The 14014-nt window shown below is 37.9% G+C and overlaps 1 protein-coding gene across 3 annotated transcripts in view; it reads right to left on the reverse strand.

The window, feature by feature from the left end:
- myom3 (myomesin 3) overlaps positions 1-14014 on the reverse strand; it is a 248962-nt gene that overhangs the window by 35724 nt on the left and 199224 nt on the right. For all 3 annotated transcript variants that reach the window (XM_062062305.1, XM_062062303.1, XM_062062304.1), the window contains exons 25-27: positions 8850-8994; positions 2349-2408; positions 2138-2205 (exon numbers count right to left, since the gene is read on the reverse strand). In XM_062062305.1, the coding sequence (XP_061918289.1) occupies positions 2138-2205; positions 2349-2408; positions 8850-8994 (273 nt within the window). The remainder of the gene's footprint in view (positions 1-2137; positions 2206-2348; positions 2409-8849; positions 8995-14014) is intronic.

Genomic DNA, 14014 nt, shown 5'->3' on the forward strand with positions numbered 1-14014 from the left:
TCAAAATGCCAATATCGGCCTATAATACGCAGAGCCCTAATTTTCACCAAGTTGATTGGGAAAATACCCTCTTGGTACTCGTTAATGCTAGGTTCACACCAACGGCGCTTTGACGGCGCTTTAAAGCGGCATGCAAAGCGGCGTTATAGCGTAAAAAAGCCTGATTAAAGCGTGAGGGTCCTAATGGATCGTGGGAAAGCTTGTAGTGAAGCGGCAAGTTCGCCAAAATTTTTTAAATAAACAGTTTAAAAAAATTCTGCGCTCTGTAAAGAATGGAATAAAACGCAGAGAGCGTATCAAAGCGTGACAAAGCTCAGCAAAACTTGACTAAAAGCGTAGGAAAGCTTAACAGATCTTGGTTCAAAGCGCGGACCCCTACAAATAGGAAGTGACTGTGATATTGACTAGTGACATGTAAAACCAACACAGGATTACAAATCCATTCTCTTTTGCATCATTGCCTTTTTTATACGATGATCATTGTTTCTGTACTTCTTTAGAGTTTGCTGTTTGATGTTGCAGTTTGACATTACTGTCTATAAACTTTCTGTATGAAAATGTTAATAATAAAGAGAATATGTTACGTTTTATAAAAGAAATGCCTTTAATTAAATTAATTAATTAAAACTAGCATAAGAAATGAAAGATAGATATTTATTAAGATGACAAAAATAAAAGAAATGAAGATATAAAACATAATATAACGGAAAAAAAAGAGAAATTGAAAAAATTAATGAATATAAAAAATGGGTGGATAAAACAAATGCCTTTTATTATTTTCAACTAGCATGAAAGATAGATATTTATTAAGATGACAAAAATAAAAGAAATGAAGACATAAAACATAATATAACGGGAAAAAAAGAGAAATTTAAAAAATAAATGAATATAAAAAATGGGTGGATAAAACAAATGCCTTTTAATATTTTCAACTAGCATGAAAGATAGATATTTATTAAGATGACAAAAATAAAAGAAATTAAGATATAAAACATAATATAACGGAAAAAAAAGAGAAATTGAAAAAATAAATGAATATAAAAAATGGGTGGATAAAACAAATGCCTTTTAATATTTTCAACTAGCATGAAAGATAGATATTTATTAAGATGACAAAAATAAAAGAAATGAAGATATAAAACATAATATAACGGGAAAAAAAAGAGAAATTTAAAAAATAAATGAATATAAAAAATGGGTGGATAAAACAAATGCCTTTTAATATTTTCAACTAGCATGAAAGATAGATATTTATTAAGATGACAAAAATAAAAGAAATGAAGATATAAAACATAATATAACAGAAAAAAAAGAGAAATTGAAAAAATAAATGAATATAAAAAATGGGTGGATAAAACAAATGCCTTTTAATATTTTCAACTAGCATTAACGATAGATATTTATTAAGATGACAAAAATAAAAGAAATGAAGATATAAAACATAATATAACGGGAAAAAAAAGAGAAATTGAAAAAATAAATGAATATAAAAAATGGGTGGATAAAACAAATGCCTTTTAATATTTTCAACTAGCATGAAAGATAGATATTTATTAAGATGACAAAAATAAAAGAAATGAAGATATAAAACATAATATAACGGAAAAAAAAGAGAAATTGAAAAAATAAATGAATATAAAAAATGTGTGGCAAAACAGTATACTGAGTTTTTCACATTTTTTTCTTATTTTTGTTGTAACAATGTACAACAGAGCTTGATAATCGTGTCAGAGCCTGATTTAAAGCGTCAGGATCGCATCAAAGCGTAATAAAGTTCAATAAAGCGTAATAAAACGTATCAAAACGTGATTTAAAGCATATCAAAGAGGGATCAAAGCGTGAGGAACGGTAAGAAAGCGGCAACTAATTCGTATCAGAGCGTATCAGAGCGTATCAAAGCATAACATTACTTCAGAGATCGGGATATTCGTGGAAAAATTGACAAAAATGACGGCGCTTTGCTCGCCGCTTGAAAGCGCGGCAAGCGCCGTTGGTGTGAACCAGGCATAAATCCAAATAAATGTAACTGTTGACAAGAAGATGATTCAGTACAATCCCACTTGGGTAGGAAGAAATAGTAAAAATGTGAGCATCAACACAGATGTCAGACATTACATGAAGTGTGGCAATCAAGTACCTTGCACTTTATGACCACTTCACAATCCTCGTTAACGCCCCAGGACAAGAACTCCTGGAAGTAAGGTCCTGAGGGAAGCAAATGATGATATTAATGTATTCATGTTCATGTGTGTCAAAGGTCACCGTTAGTTATCACAAGCAGATGACGTGAATGGTGGACACTGAGCACACGGTGTGACGACTTCTTCTTTTCACCGGCATCCTCTCACCGCTCTTTCTCTCGTGGTCGCGTCGCTTGGCGTGCGCCAGTGCCAGCAGCTCACGGAACTCTGGGAGAAGACCAGACACTTGATTAGCTGTAGATCACAGGTGTCAAACTCAAGGCCCGGTAGGGATGATGTTCGAAACCGGTTCTCCCGGTTGTTCGATAAGAAAAGAACCGTTCGATAAGAAAATAATCGATTCCATGGACTCGAATCCCCTTTTGAGAACCGGTTCCCGTTATCGAGGTCACTACAGTAAAGAAAAAGAGTTGGTTCTTTATTCAAATCCCTGGGAACGAATCCCGTCCCACAAGAAATGCCCCGTGGGACATCACAGGAAATGACGGAGCTCAGTCATTAGACTGAGCCGCGTCATTTCCTGTGATGTCACACAAGCAGCAAAAATAATGGACCGGAAAAAACGCCTCAAGGCATGGCTGTTTTACAAAAAAATAAGACGAGGAAACGGCAATATGCAATTATTGCCAGGCTTCGCTCTCATGTAAGAGTGGGGGGGGGGAGTACAACAAGCATGTTGAAACATTAGCGAAGAGCGGGTCAGACTTGATCCTGAAAAAGCAGACATAATTTTTTGGAAGAAGAATTGTTGATTGATGACTGTGGTGTTCTTAGTGTCATAGTGTGTGTAGTTAGTATGTTCCAATAGCAGCAGAAGTGCACTTTTTGGAGAGCTGTATTATTTTCCGTTTTGTGCCCAAGGGACTGATTTTATTTAACACTATAGTATTATTTATACACCTATAGTGATCACAGAGACAGGTTGTTTTTGTGTTACACTATATATTTGTTTTTCTGAAAAATCCCACTTAATATACTTTGGGTAACAACAGTCAATATTTTTTATTTTTTTATTTTTTTTAGGGGGGTAACAGTCAATATTTATTTATTTATTTTATTTTTTTCTTATAAAATAAAAGTGAGCTTTTGTTAAACCAAATATTGTGTTTTTTTCCATATACAACAACCTATCTGGATTCGATAAGAGAATCGATAAGGAATCGGTTCGGTAAAAGGATTCGATAATGGGCTCGAACTCGATAATTTCTTATCAAACATCATCCCTAAGGCCCGGGGGCCAGATCTGGCCCGCCACATCATTTTATATGGCCCTCGAATGCATGGAAATATACGTCAATAAAGTAACAATATCTTTTCTTACTAAATGTATTAGTTTTTGTCCATTTTGACAGACAAAAAATTAAGTACCGTATTTTCCGGACTATAAGGCGCACTTAAAATCTTTTTTTTTCACTCAAAACTGGACAGTGCGCCTTATAACCCGGAATAATTCTGGTTGTGCTTACCGACCTCGAAGCTATTTTATTTGGTGCATGGTGTAATGATAAGTGCGACCAGTCACACAAAAGAGATATGTGTAGACTGCAATATGACTCAAGTAAACAACACCAACATTTTATATGTTCCACTGGAAATATAGAACATTACACACGGCGCTCGAAAATCTGTCAAAATGTTTTAGTAGGACTTTGGTAAGCTATGAAGCCACACCGCTTGATGGATTGTACTGTGCTTCAACATAGGAGTATTATTATGGTGTGTGTATAAGGTAAGACATATTAGCTGCCGTTTTGTTTCGCAATATTATGCAAAAGCAACTTTTCTTAACTTCTGGTACTTGCTGATGTGTATTCGGGATCTGCATAAGTCCTGAAAAATTGTGTGCATCCACCTTTGTAGTCCGTGTCAACACCGTAGTCGATAAGCTTCTTCTTTGTCTCTATTTTCTTGTTATGGGACATTCATCCTCCACTGTTGCCTTTTCTAATATAAAGTAGTGTAAAGTTCTTACTTATATCTGTCAGTAAACTCACCATGAAAGCACTAAAACATACCGGTGTAGTGAGTTTACATGATTCACCCAAGGAACTTTAGTTATTAGAGAGTTCCGGTCCATCTTTTGACACTTCTTCCACTCCCGTCCTTGCACGCTACACCGCTACAACAAAGATGACGGGGAGAAGACGCTGTCGAAGTGGAGGCACGTAAATAAGACCGCCCACAAAACGGCGCATCCGGAAGCGACTGTCAGAAAGCGTCTTGAAGATGATGTGTAAAACATCATCTTTGCAACATTTGGAGCAAAGAACCACCATTACATGTTATGTAGACCACAAGGAAGTCTTTTACATTTACAAAAAAAAAAATAATAATATGACTCCTTTAATGCGCCTTATAGTCTGGTGCGCCTTATATATGAAAAAATATCAAAAATAGACCATTCATCGGCAATGTGCCTTATAACTTGGTGTGCCCTATGGTACAGAAAATACGGTACAGCATGAAATTGCATAACTTTTAAACTTTGTTTCCAATATCGCGACAAATATTATTGTCATACTTTACAAAATATAAATAAATATCTACTTGACTTATAATTTCAAAGCAAGTTATTGGTCAAATTGTACACTCTAAAAATGATCAATAGATTTTATGGTAACATTTATGGTGGTTTTTACAGCATATTACTGTAAATTGTAAAAAAATATACCACTGTTTTTCTATCCTGTAAAACATACGATTGTTGTTTTTACGTTGCAAATGGAAAAAGTTTATCAAATTTTTTTTTTTTACAGCAAAAAACTGGCGGCTGAGTTGCCGGAATTAAAAAAGAGTGGATCTGTTTTTCCATTCACTGTAATATATCGTAAAAACCACCGTATATAGTTAAGTTAAAGTTAAAGGCCTACTGAAATGATTTTTTTTATTTAAACGGGGATAGCAGATCCATTCTATGTGTCATACTTGATCATTTCGCGATATTGCCATATTTTTGCTGAAAGGATTTAGTAGAGAAAATCGACGATAAAGTTCGCAACTTTTGGTCGCTGATAAAATAAAGCCTTGCCTGTTCCGGAAGTAGCGTGACGTCACAGGTTGAAAGGCTCCTCACATTTCCCCATTGTTTACACCAGCGAGAGAGATTCGGACTGAGAAAGCGACGATTACCCCATTAATTTGAGCCAGGATGAAAGATTCGTGGATGAGGAACGTGAGAGTGAAGGACTAGAGTGCAGTGCAGGACGCATCTTTTTTCGCTCTGACCGTAACTTAGGTACAAGCTGGCTCATTGGATTCCACACTTTCTCCTTTTTCTATTGTGGATCACGGATTTGTATTTTAAACCACCTCGGATACTATATCCTCTTGAAAATGAGAGTCGAGAAGGCGAAATGGACATTCACAGTGACTTTTATCTCCACGACAATACATCGGCGAAACAATTTAGCTACGGAGCTAACGTGATAGCATCGGGCTTAACTGCATATAGAATCAAAAGAAATAAGGAAGGATAGACAGAAAATCAACAATACTATTAGGTTAACAATGCTGTTGCTAACGACGCCATTGAAGCTAACTTAGCAACCGGACCTCACAGAGCTATGCTAAAAACATTAGCTATCCACCTACGCCAGCCAGCCCTCATCTGCTCATCAACACCCGTGCTCACCTGCGTTCCAGCGATCGACTGCGCGACGAAGGACTTCACCCGATCATCCGTGCGGTCGGCGGCTAGCGTCGGATAGCGCGTCTGCTATCCAAGTCAAAGTCCTCCTGCTTGTGTTGCTGCAGCCAGCCGCTAATACACCGATCCCGCCTACAACTTTCTTCTTTGCAGTCTCCATTGTTCATTAAACAAATTGCAAAAGATTCACCAACACAGATGTCCAGAATACACCCCCAATTCCAGCCCTTGATGCTGAGTGCCAAGCAGGGAGGTAATGGCTCCCATTTTTATAGTCTTTGGTATGACTCGGCCGGGGTTTGAACTCACGACCTACCCATCTCAGGGCGGACAATCTAACCACCAGGCCACTGAGTAGGTCTTACAGTAAAATTCTGATGGTTTTTTTCCGTAAAGAAAACCGTGGTACTGTTTTTCCATTTATTGTAACATGTTGTAATAAGACTATTTTTACAGTACCATATTTTCCGGACCATAGGGCGCACCAGATTATAAGGCACACTGCTGATGAATGGTCTATTTTTGATATTTTTTTTTAATATATAAGGCACACCAGATTATTAGGCGCATTTTTTTCTAAATTTAAAAGACTTCCTTGTGGTCTACATAACATGTGATGGTGGTTCTTTGCTCAAAATGTTGCATAGACGATGTTTATTTTACGTGCCTCCACTTCGACAGCGTCTTCTCCCCGTCATCTTTGTTGTAGCGGTGTAGCGTGCAAGGACGGGAGTGGAAGAAGTGTCAAAAGATGGCGCTAACTGTTTTAATGACATTCAGACTTTACTTCAATCAATAACGGAGCAGCATCTCCTCATCCGTGGCTCACTAGTGCAACAACAACAACGCCCGAAATGTGTCCCGTGGAAAAACCGTCCGACCGGAACCGTCTAATAACTAAAGTTCCTTGGGTGAATAATGTAAACTCACTACACCGGTATGTTTTAGTGCTTTCATGGTGAGTTTACTGACAGATATAAGTAAGAACTTTACACTACTTTATATTAGAAATGGCAACAGTGGAGGATGAATGTCACATAACAAGAAGATAGAGAAAAAGAAGAAGCTTATCGACTATGTTATCGGCACGGACTACAAAGGCGGAGGCGCACAATTTTTCAGGATTTATGCAGATCCCAAATACAGATCAGCAGACCAAAAGGTAAGAACAGTTGCTTTTGCATAATATTGCGAAACAAAACGCCTTGATAATATGTCTTACCTTATACACACACCATAATAATACTCCTATGTTGAAGCACAGTACAATCCATCAAGTGGTGTGGCTTCATAGTTTACCAAAGTCATACTAAAATATTTTGATAAGTTTTTGAGCGCCGTGTGCAATGTTCTATATTTTCAGTGGAACATGTAAAATGTTGGTGTTGTTTACTTGAGTCATATTATAATGCAATTATATTGCCATCATAGCCTACAGCAGGGGTCACCAACGTGGTGCCTGCGGGCACCAGGTAGCCCGTAAGGACCAGATGAGTAACCCGCCGGCCTGTTCTAAAAATAGCTCAAATAGCAGCACTTACCAGTGAGCTGACTATATTTTTTAAATTTTATTTATTTACTAGCAAGCTGGTCTCGCTTTGCCCGACGTTTTTAATTCTAAGAGAGACAAAACTCAAATAGAATTTGAAAATCCAAGAAAATATTTTAAAGACTTGGTCTTCACTTGTTTAAATAAATTCATTAATTTTTTTTACTTTGCTTCTTATAACTTTCAGAAAGACAATTTTAGAGAAAAAATACAACCTTAAAAATTATTTTAGGATTTTTAAACACATATACCTTTTTACCTTTTAAATTCCTTGCTCTTCTTTCCTGACAATTTAAATCAATGTTCAAGTAAATTTATTTTTTTTATTGTAAAGAATAATAAATACATTTTAATTTAATTCTTCATTTTAGCTTCTGTTTTTTCGACGAAGAATATTTGTGAAATATTTCTTCAAACTTATTATGATTAAAATTCCAAAAAATTATTCTGGCAAATCTAGAAAATCTGTAGAATCAAATTTAAATCTTATTTCAAAGTCTTTTGAATTTCTTTTAAAATTTTTGCTCTGGAAAATCTAGAAGAAATAATGATTTGTCTTTGTTAGAAATATAGCTTGGTCCAATTTGTTATATATTCTAACAAAGTGCAGATTGGATTTTAACCTATTTAAAACATGTCATCAAAATTCTCAAATTAATCTTAATCAGGAAAAATTACTAATGATGTTCCATAAATTCTTTTTTTAATTTTTTCAAAAAGATTCAAATTAGCTAGTTTCTCTCTTCGTTTTTTCGGTTGAATTTTGAATTTTAAAGAGTCGAAATTGAAGATAAGCTATGTTTCAAAATTTAATTGTCATTTTTTTCGTGTTTTCTCCTCTTTTAAACCGTTCAATTAAGTGTAAATATCATTAATTATTAATAATAACATAGAGTTAAAGGTAAATTGAGCAAATTGGCTATTTCTGGCAATTTATTTAAACGTATATCAAACTGGTAGCCCTTCGCATCAATCAGTACCCAAGAAGTAGCTCTTGCTTTCAAAAAGGTTGGTGACCCCTGGCCTACACTTATCACTTATGTTTGACTGCCATCTACTGGTCACACTTACCATTTCACCATGTACTAAATAAAATAGCGTCGAGGTGGGTAAGCACAACCAAACGTATTACTTACATTAGGCGCACCGGGTTATAAGCTGCATTGTCGAGTATTGAGGGGAAAAAATGATTTTAAGTGCGCCATATAGTCTGTAAAATACGGTAATATCAGTTTTTTACTGTAAAATCTACAAATTAATTTTACAGTGTATGTAGAGAAAATAAAAATATTTAGGCAAATTCGTATATTATTAAGTGCGATGTGGCCCTCAATGAGAATGAGTTTGACACCCTCGCTGTAGATTGAGTATGTTGGTTACTAAGTTGTACCATTTCTTCATAGTGTCTTTGATTTACTTTCAGTATCAGACATTTATTGGATTGTGGACTCACTTCGATCCACCAGGACCAAAGTGAACTGGTTCCTGGCGCGCCCGTCCCGCAGCTGAGCCGTGTACGAGCCCTCGTCCTCTGGGCCGGGCCGATCGATCAGTACCTCCACCAAGCCCTTCGCCTTGTCAAAGTTGATCTTGCGGCGCTGCGGAAGCAAAATGACATCCTGTAAGAAAGTGTGGCGTCCTCTTGTGCAATTAGGAAATGTTTTGCAACCAAAAACGGAGCGGGAAAACATCGCCGTGGTCTATTTTTCCCGCTCTTTTATTGTTCATTAAGTTAAGTGTGCGCCTCGCATGTTGAGGAGCGGCGGCATGCGATGTTTGTGATGTATGACGAGCCCCGGGGCGCTAATCAGCTAAATGGCTTTTTGGAATGGCAAACCTCAGCTGTGATCATTCACAAACGACGTGTAATCAGCACGGCTCAGATGGAACTCTCGATAGCCGCGCATAATGGACTGAATGGAAATGAGACGGCGGCGGTGAGTGGCAGCTGCTGGTGTACAGAATGATGACATTGGATTTTGTCTATTGATGCCATTGAATACGTTTAGCTTACTGTTGCAAAATCATTATGCTAATCTCTGTGTTGTGTTTACAGATCTTCCCCATGTTGCAAACGCTCCGCGCGTGGGCGCAAACCCTCGACTGTCCGATTGAGAGGATAGTGTGCTAGCCACCGGGGTAAAAGCACGAGCTGCCATTTCATTTTATGTGGCCTGCGGAAGCCTGCACATAATGTGTTGCTAAAAACGTACCGCATGTAAGTGCATCCCTTGACTCACATACCAAGGGATGCGATGTCGTGTCCTACAGCAGGCCCGGCCCTAACCAATCTGGCGCCCTAGGCAAGATTTTAGGTGGCGCCCCCCCACCCCCACATCGGCAGTGAAGTGTATATACTCACAAGAAACCGAATAGCTTTTTCTTTGACCTTTTTTTTTTAACTTAAAGAAAGCAAATTAACAATCAGAATTGTTAACAAGATAAAAAAAAAATATGGATAAATAAATGAATACAAAAAATAAAAAACGAATATATGAAATACAATATTTTTTACATACATAAACACAAAATAAAACGTGTCAACAAGTTGCATAAAATAAATGAAAAATACGATATAAATAAGGCACTGCACAAAACAAGATATCAAACCAGTATGACTTTAACAACTATATTACAAAAAAAGGGGATCCTACAGAGTTCTCTATTTGTGCTTTTTAATATTGCATTAACTAGAATGACTTACAAATGACTGTACACCAGGGAGTACTGTAATTACCTAACGTTACATTATTTTCCATAACAATTTAGCCCCCTCCACAATATTAACCCGACGTTAAAACAGAACTAGCTATTAATGATGTGCACTTTAACAACTAGGCTTACAACTATACCTAATATATAAAGGGGTGGAAAAGTGACTATTACCTGCAGAGCAAACATTAGCGAACCAGAAGGCAATAACAATGTCAACAAAAAACACCTGCTTAAAAGATCTAAAACAAATGTCCCTGAGGAATGTAAGGTGGGAGTACTGGAATTACCTAACGTTACATTATTATTTTCCATAACAATTTAGCCCCCTCCACAATATTAACCCGACGTTAAAACAGAACTAGCTATTTATTGATTAGCAATTGCCGAATCATGTAACATTAACTTAATGCTAAAAAGCCAGGTTACTATCACATTCTGTAACAGACAAATAATTTCATGTAGGCTAACGTTACCTACCTGCTACCTCTGTCTTTTTCTCGTTTCTCCTCTTCTTTTCCTTTTTTTCTTCCCTGGGCACCTGACAGTTTTGGCCGTTTTGACATCTTGTGTTGATTTTTTTAAGTGGTGACGTCCAAAAAGAGTCATGATACGGGAAGGGAGGGGGCGCACCGTGCGGGAGGATGGGGGGGGGGGGGGCGTAATGTTGTAACAAATAATATTTCTATTAAATAGGCTTTACTTTGCATTTTAATTAACGTGGGATTATTTTATGAATTTAGAAATAATAGTACCAACTTTTTTTTCTTTTTTTCTCCAACATTTGTGGCACTGGCGTGGCGCCCCCTGATGGACGGCGCCCTTAGCATTTGCCTATACGGCCTATGCCACGGGCCGGCCCTGTCCTACATGACCCTTGACTAACACCCTCCCACCTCCCCAGATTGTAAATAAGCAAATGTAAATAATCAAATGTATGTCTAATGTACATACTTGTTCTTATGCTATCTGAACTCACTATGTTCTCTGCTCGCTGTACATATCCTACCAAGTCAGACCTACACTGTTTCAATGTCCATTTCTCTGATGATGCAATTGTTGATGACTGAAGTGCTGATATCAACCAAACCCTCCACATCCCACACACCGGATTGTAAATAATGTAAATAATTCAATGTATATGCTCTGATGATTAACTCGTGTGATGACTGTATTATGATGATAGTATATATTTGTACCATGAATGGATTTACGCGGCTTAAACAAGTTGAAAAACTTTTTGGGGTGTTACCATTTAGTGGTCAATTGTACGGAATATGTACTGACCTGTGCACTCTACTAATAAAAGTTTCAATCAATCAATCAATGCCCATCAGAGGTCTTCGAGGTCCTGACTGGGGTGCGGCAAGGATGTCTGCTCTCGCCTTTCCTTTTCCTCCTCTGTATTGACTGGACCATGAACCAAACAACCAAAAACAGCAACACCGGCATACGGTGGAGCCTTACCGAACAACTGGAGGACCTACACTTTGCAGACGATCTAGCTCTCCTGGCTCACACCCACCAACAGATGCAGGACTAATCACAAAAACTACAAAGAGCTGCTGCATTTCTTGGGCTTAAAGGCCTACTGAAATGATTTTTTTTTTAATTAAACGGGAATAGCAGATCCATTCTATGTGTCATACTTGATCATTTCGCGATATTGCCATATTTTTGCTGAAAGGATTTAGTAGAGAGAATCGACGATAAAGTTCGCAACTTTTGCTCGCTGATAAAAAAAAGCCTTGCCTGTAGCGGAAGTAGCGTGACGTCACAGGAGCTAGTATTCCTCACAATTCCCCATTGTTTACAATGGAGCGAGAGAGATTCGGAGCGACAAAGCGACGATTACCCCATTAATTTGAGCGAGGATGAAAGATTCGTAGATGAGGAACGTTACAGTGAAGGACCAGAGAGGCAGTGCAGGACGTATCTTTTTTCGCTCTGACCGTAACTTAGGTACAAGCTGGCTCATTGGATTCCACACTCTCTCCTTTTTCTATTGTGGATCACGGATTTGTATTTTAAACCACCTCGGATTGATTGATTGATTGATTGATTGAGACTTTTATTAGTAGGTTGCACAGTGAAGTACATATTCCGTACAATTGACCACTAAATGGTAACACCCGAATAAGTTTTTCAACTTGTTTAAGTCGGGGTCCACTTAAATTGATTCATGATACAGATATATACTATCATATATACTATCATCATAATACAGTCATTACACATGATAATCACAATGAATTATTTACATTATTTACAATCAGGGTGTGGAGGGGGGGGGGGGTACGATATGGACATCAAGTAGTGGACATAGAGAGAGAGAGAGAGAGAGAGAGAGAGAGAGAGAGAGAGAGAGAGAGAGAGAGAGAGAGAGAGAGAGAGAGAGAGAGAGAGAGAGAGAGAGAGAGAGAGATCAGAAGGCATAAGAAAAAGTATCTGCATTTGATTGTTTACATTTGATTATTAGCAATCCGGGGAGGGTGTTAGTTTAGGGTTGTAGCTGCCTGGAGGTGAACTTTTATTGCGGTTTTGAAGGAGGATAGAGATGCCCTTTCTTTTATACCTGTTGGGAGCGCATTCCACATTGATGTGGCATAGAAAGAGAATGAGTTAAGACCTTTGTTAGTTCGGAATCTGGGTTTAACGTGGTTGGTGGAGCTCCCCCTGGTGTTGTGGTTATGGCGGTCATTTACGTTAAGGAAGTAGTTTGACATGTACTTCGGTATCAACTATATACTATATGCTCTTGAAAATGAGAGTCGAGAACGCGAAATGGACATTCACAGTGACTTTTATCTCCACGACAATACATCGGTGACACACTTAGCTACGGAGCTAACGTGATAGCATCGTTCTCAAATGAAGATAGAAACAAAAGAAATAAACCCCTGACTGGAAGGATAGACAGAAGATCAACAATACTATTAAACCATGTACATGTAACTACACGGTTAAAAATTCTCAGCCTGGTAAGACTTAACAATGCTGTTGCTAACGACGCTAAGGCTAATTTAGCAACTTAGCAACCGGACCTCACAGAACTATGCTAAAAACATTAGCGCTCCACCTACGCCAGCCAGCCCTCATCTTCCCATCAACAGCCATGCTCACCTGCGTTCCAGCGATCGACGGCGCGACAAAGGACTTCATCCGTGGGTTTGGCGGCAAGCATCGGCTAGGCGTAGTAAGTAGGTAAGTATTGTACTTAGCCGCTAATACGCCGATCGATCCCACCTACAACGTTCTTCTTTGCAGCCTCCATTGTTCATTAAACAAATTGCAAAAGATTCACCAACACAGATGTCCAGAATACTGTGGAATTTTGTCGAAGAAAACAAGAGGTTTTTATATCGGGTCAGATGGGGTCCAACCACTTCCGTGGATTTTGTGACGTCACGCGCATAAATCATATCCAAAGGAGTTTTTCAACCGGAAGTGTGGCGGGAATTTTAAAATGTCACTTTATAAGTTAACCCGGCCGTATTGGCATGTGTTGCAATGTTAAGATTTCATCATTGATATATAAACTATCAGACTGCGTGGTCGCTAGTAGTGGCTTTCAGTAGGCCTTCAAGATCAATTCACAAAAAAACAAAAGGTCATGCGTATCAATAACAAGAACAATGCACCAATAACAATGGACCATAATCAATTAGAGGAGGTGGTCAGTTTTACATACTTGGGGAGCATAATCAGTGTAGATCAGGGGTCACCAACCTTTTTGAAAGCAAGAGCTACTTCTTGGGTAGTGATTAATGCGAAGGGCTACTAGTTTGATACACACTTAAATAAATTGCCAGAAATAGCCAATTTGCTCAATTTACCTTTAACTCTATGTTATTATTAATAATTAATGATATTTACACTTAATTGAACGGTTTAAAAGAGGAGAAA

The sequence above is a fragment of the Entelurus aequoreus genome, linkage group LG11, assembly GCF_033978785.1.
Source record: "Entelurus aequoreus isolate RoL-2023_Sb linkage group LG11, RoL_Eaeq_v1.1, whole genome shotgun sequence".
Lineage (NCBI taxonomy): Eukaryota > Metazoa > Chordata > Actinopteri > Syngnathiformes > Syngnathidae > Entelurus > Entelurus aequoreus.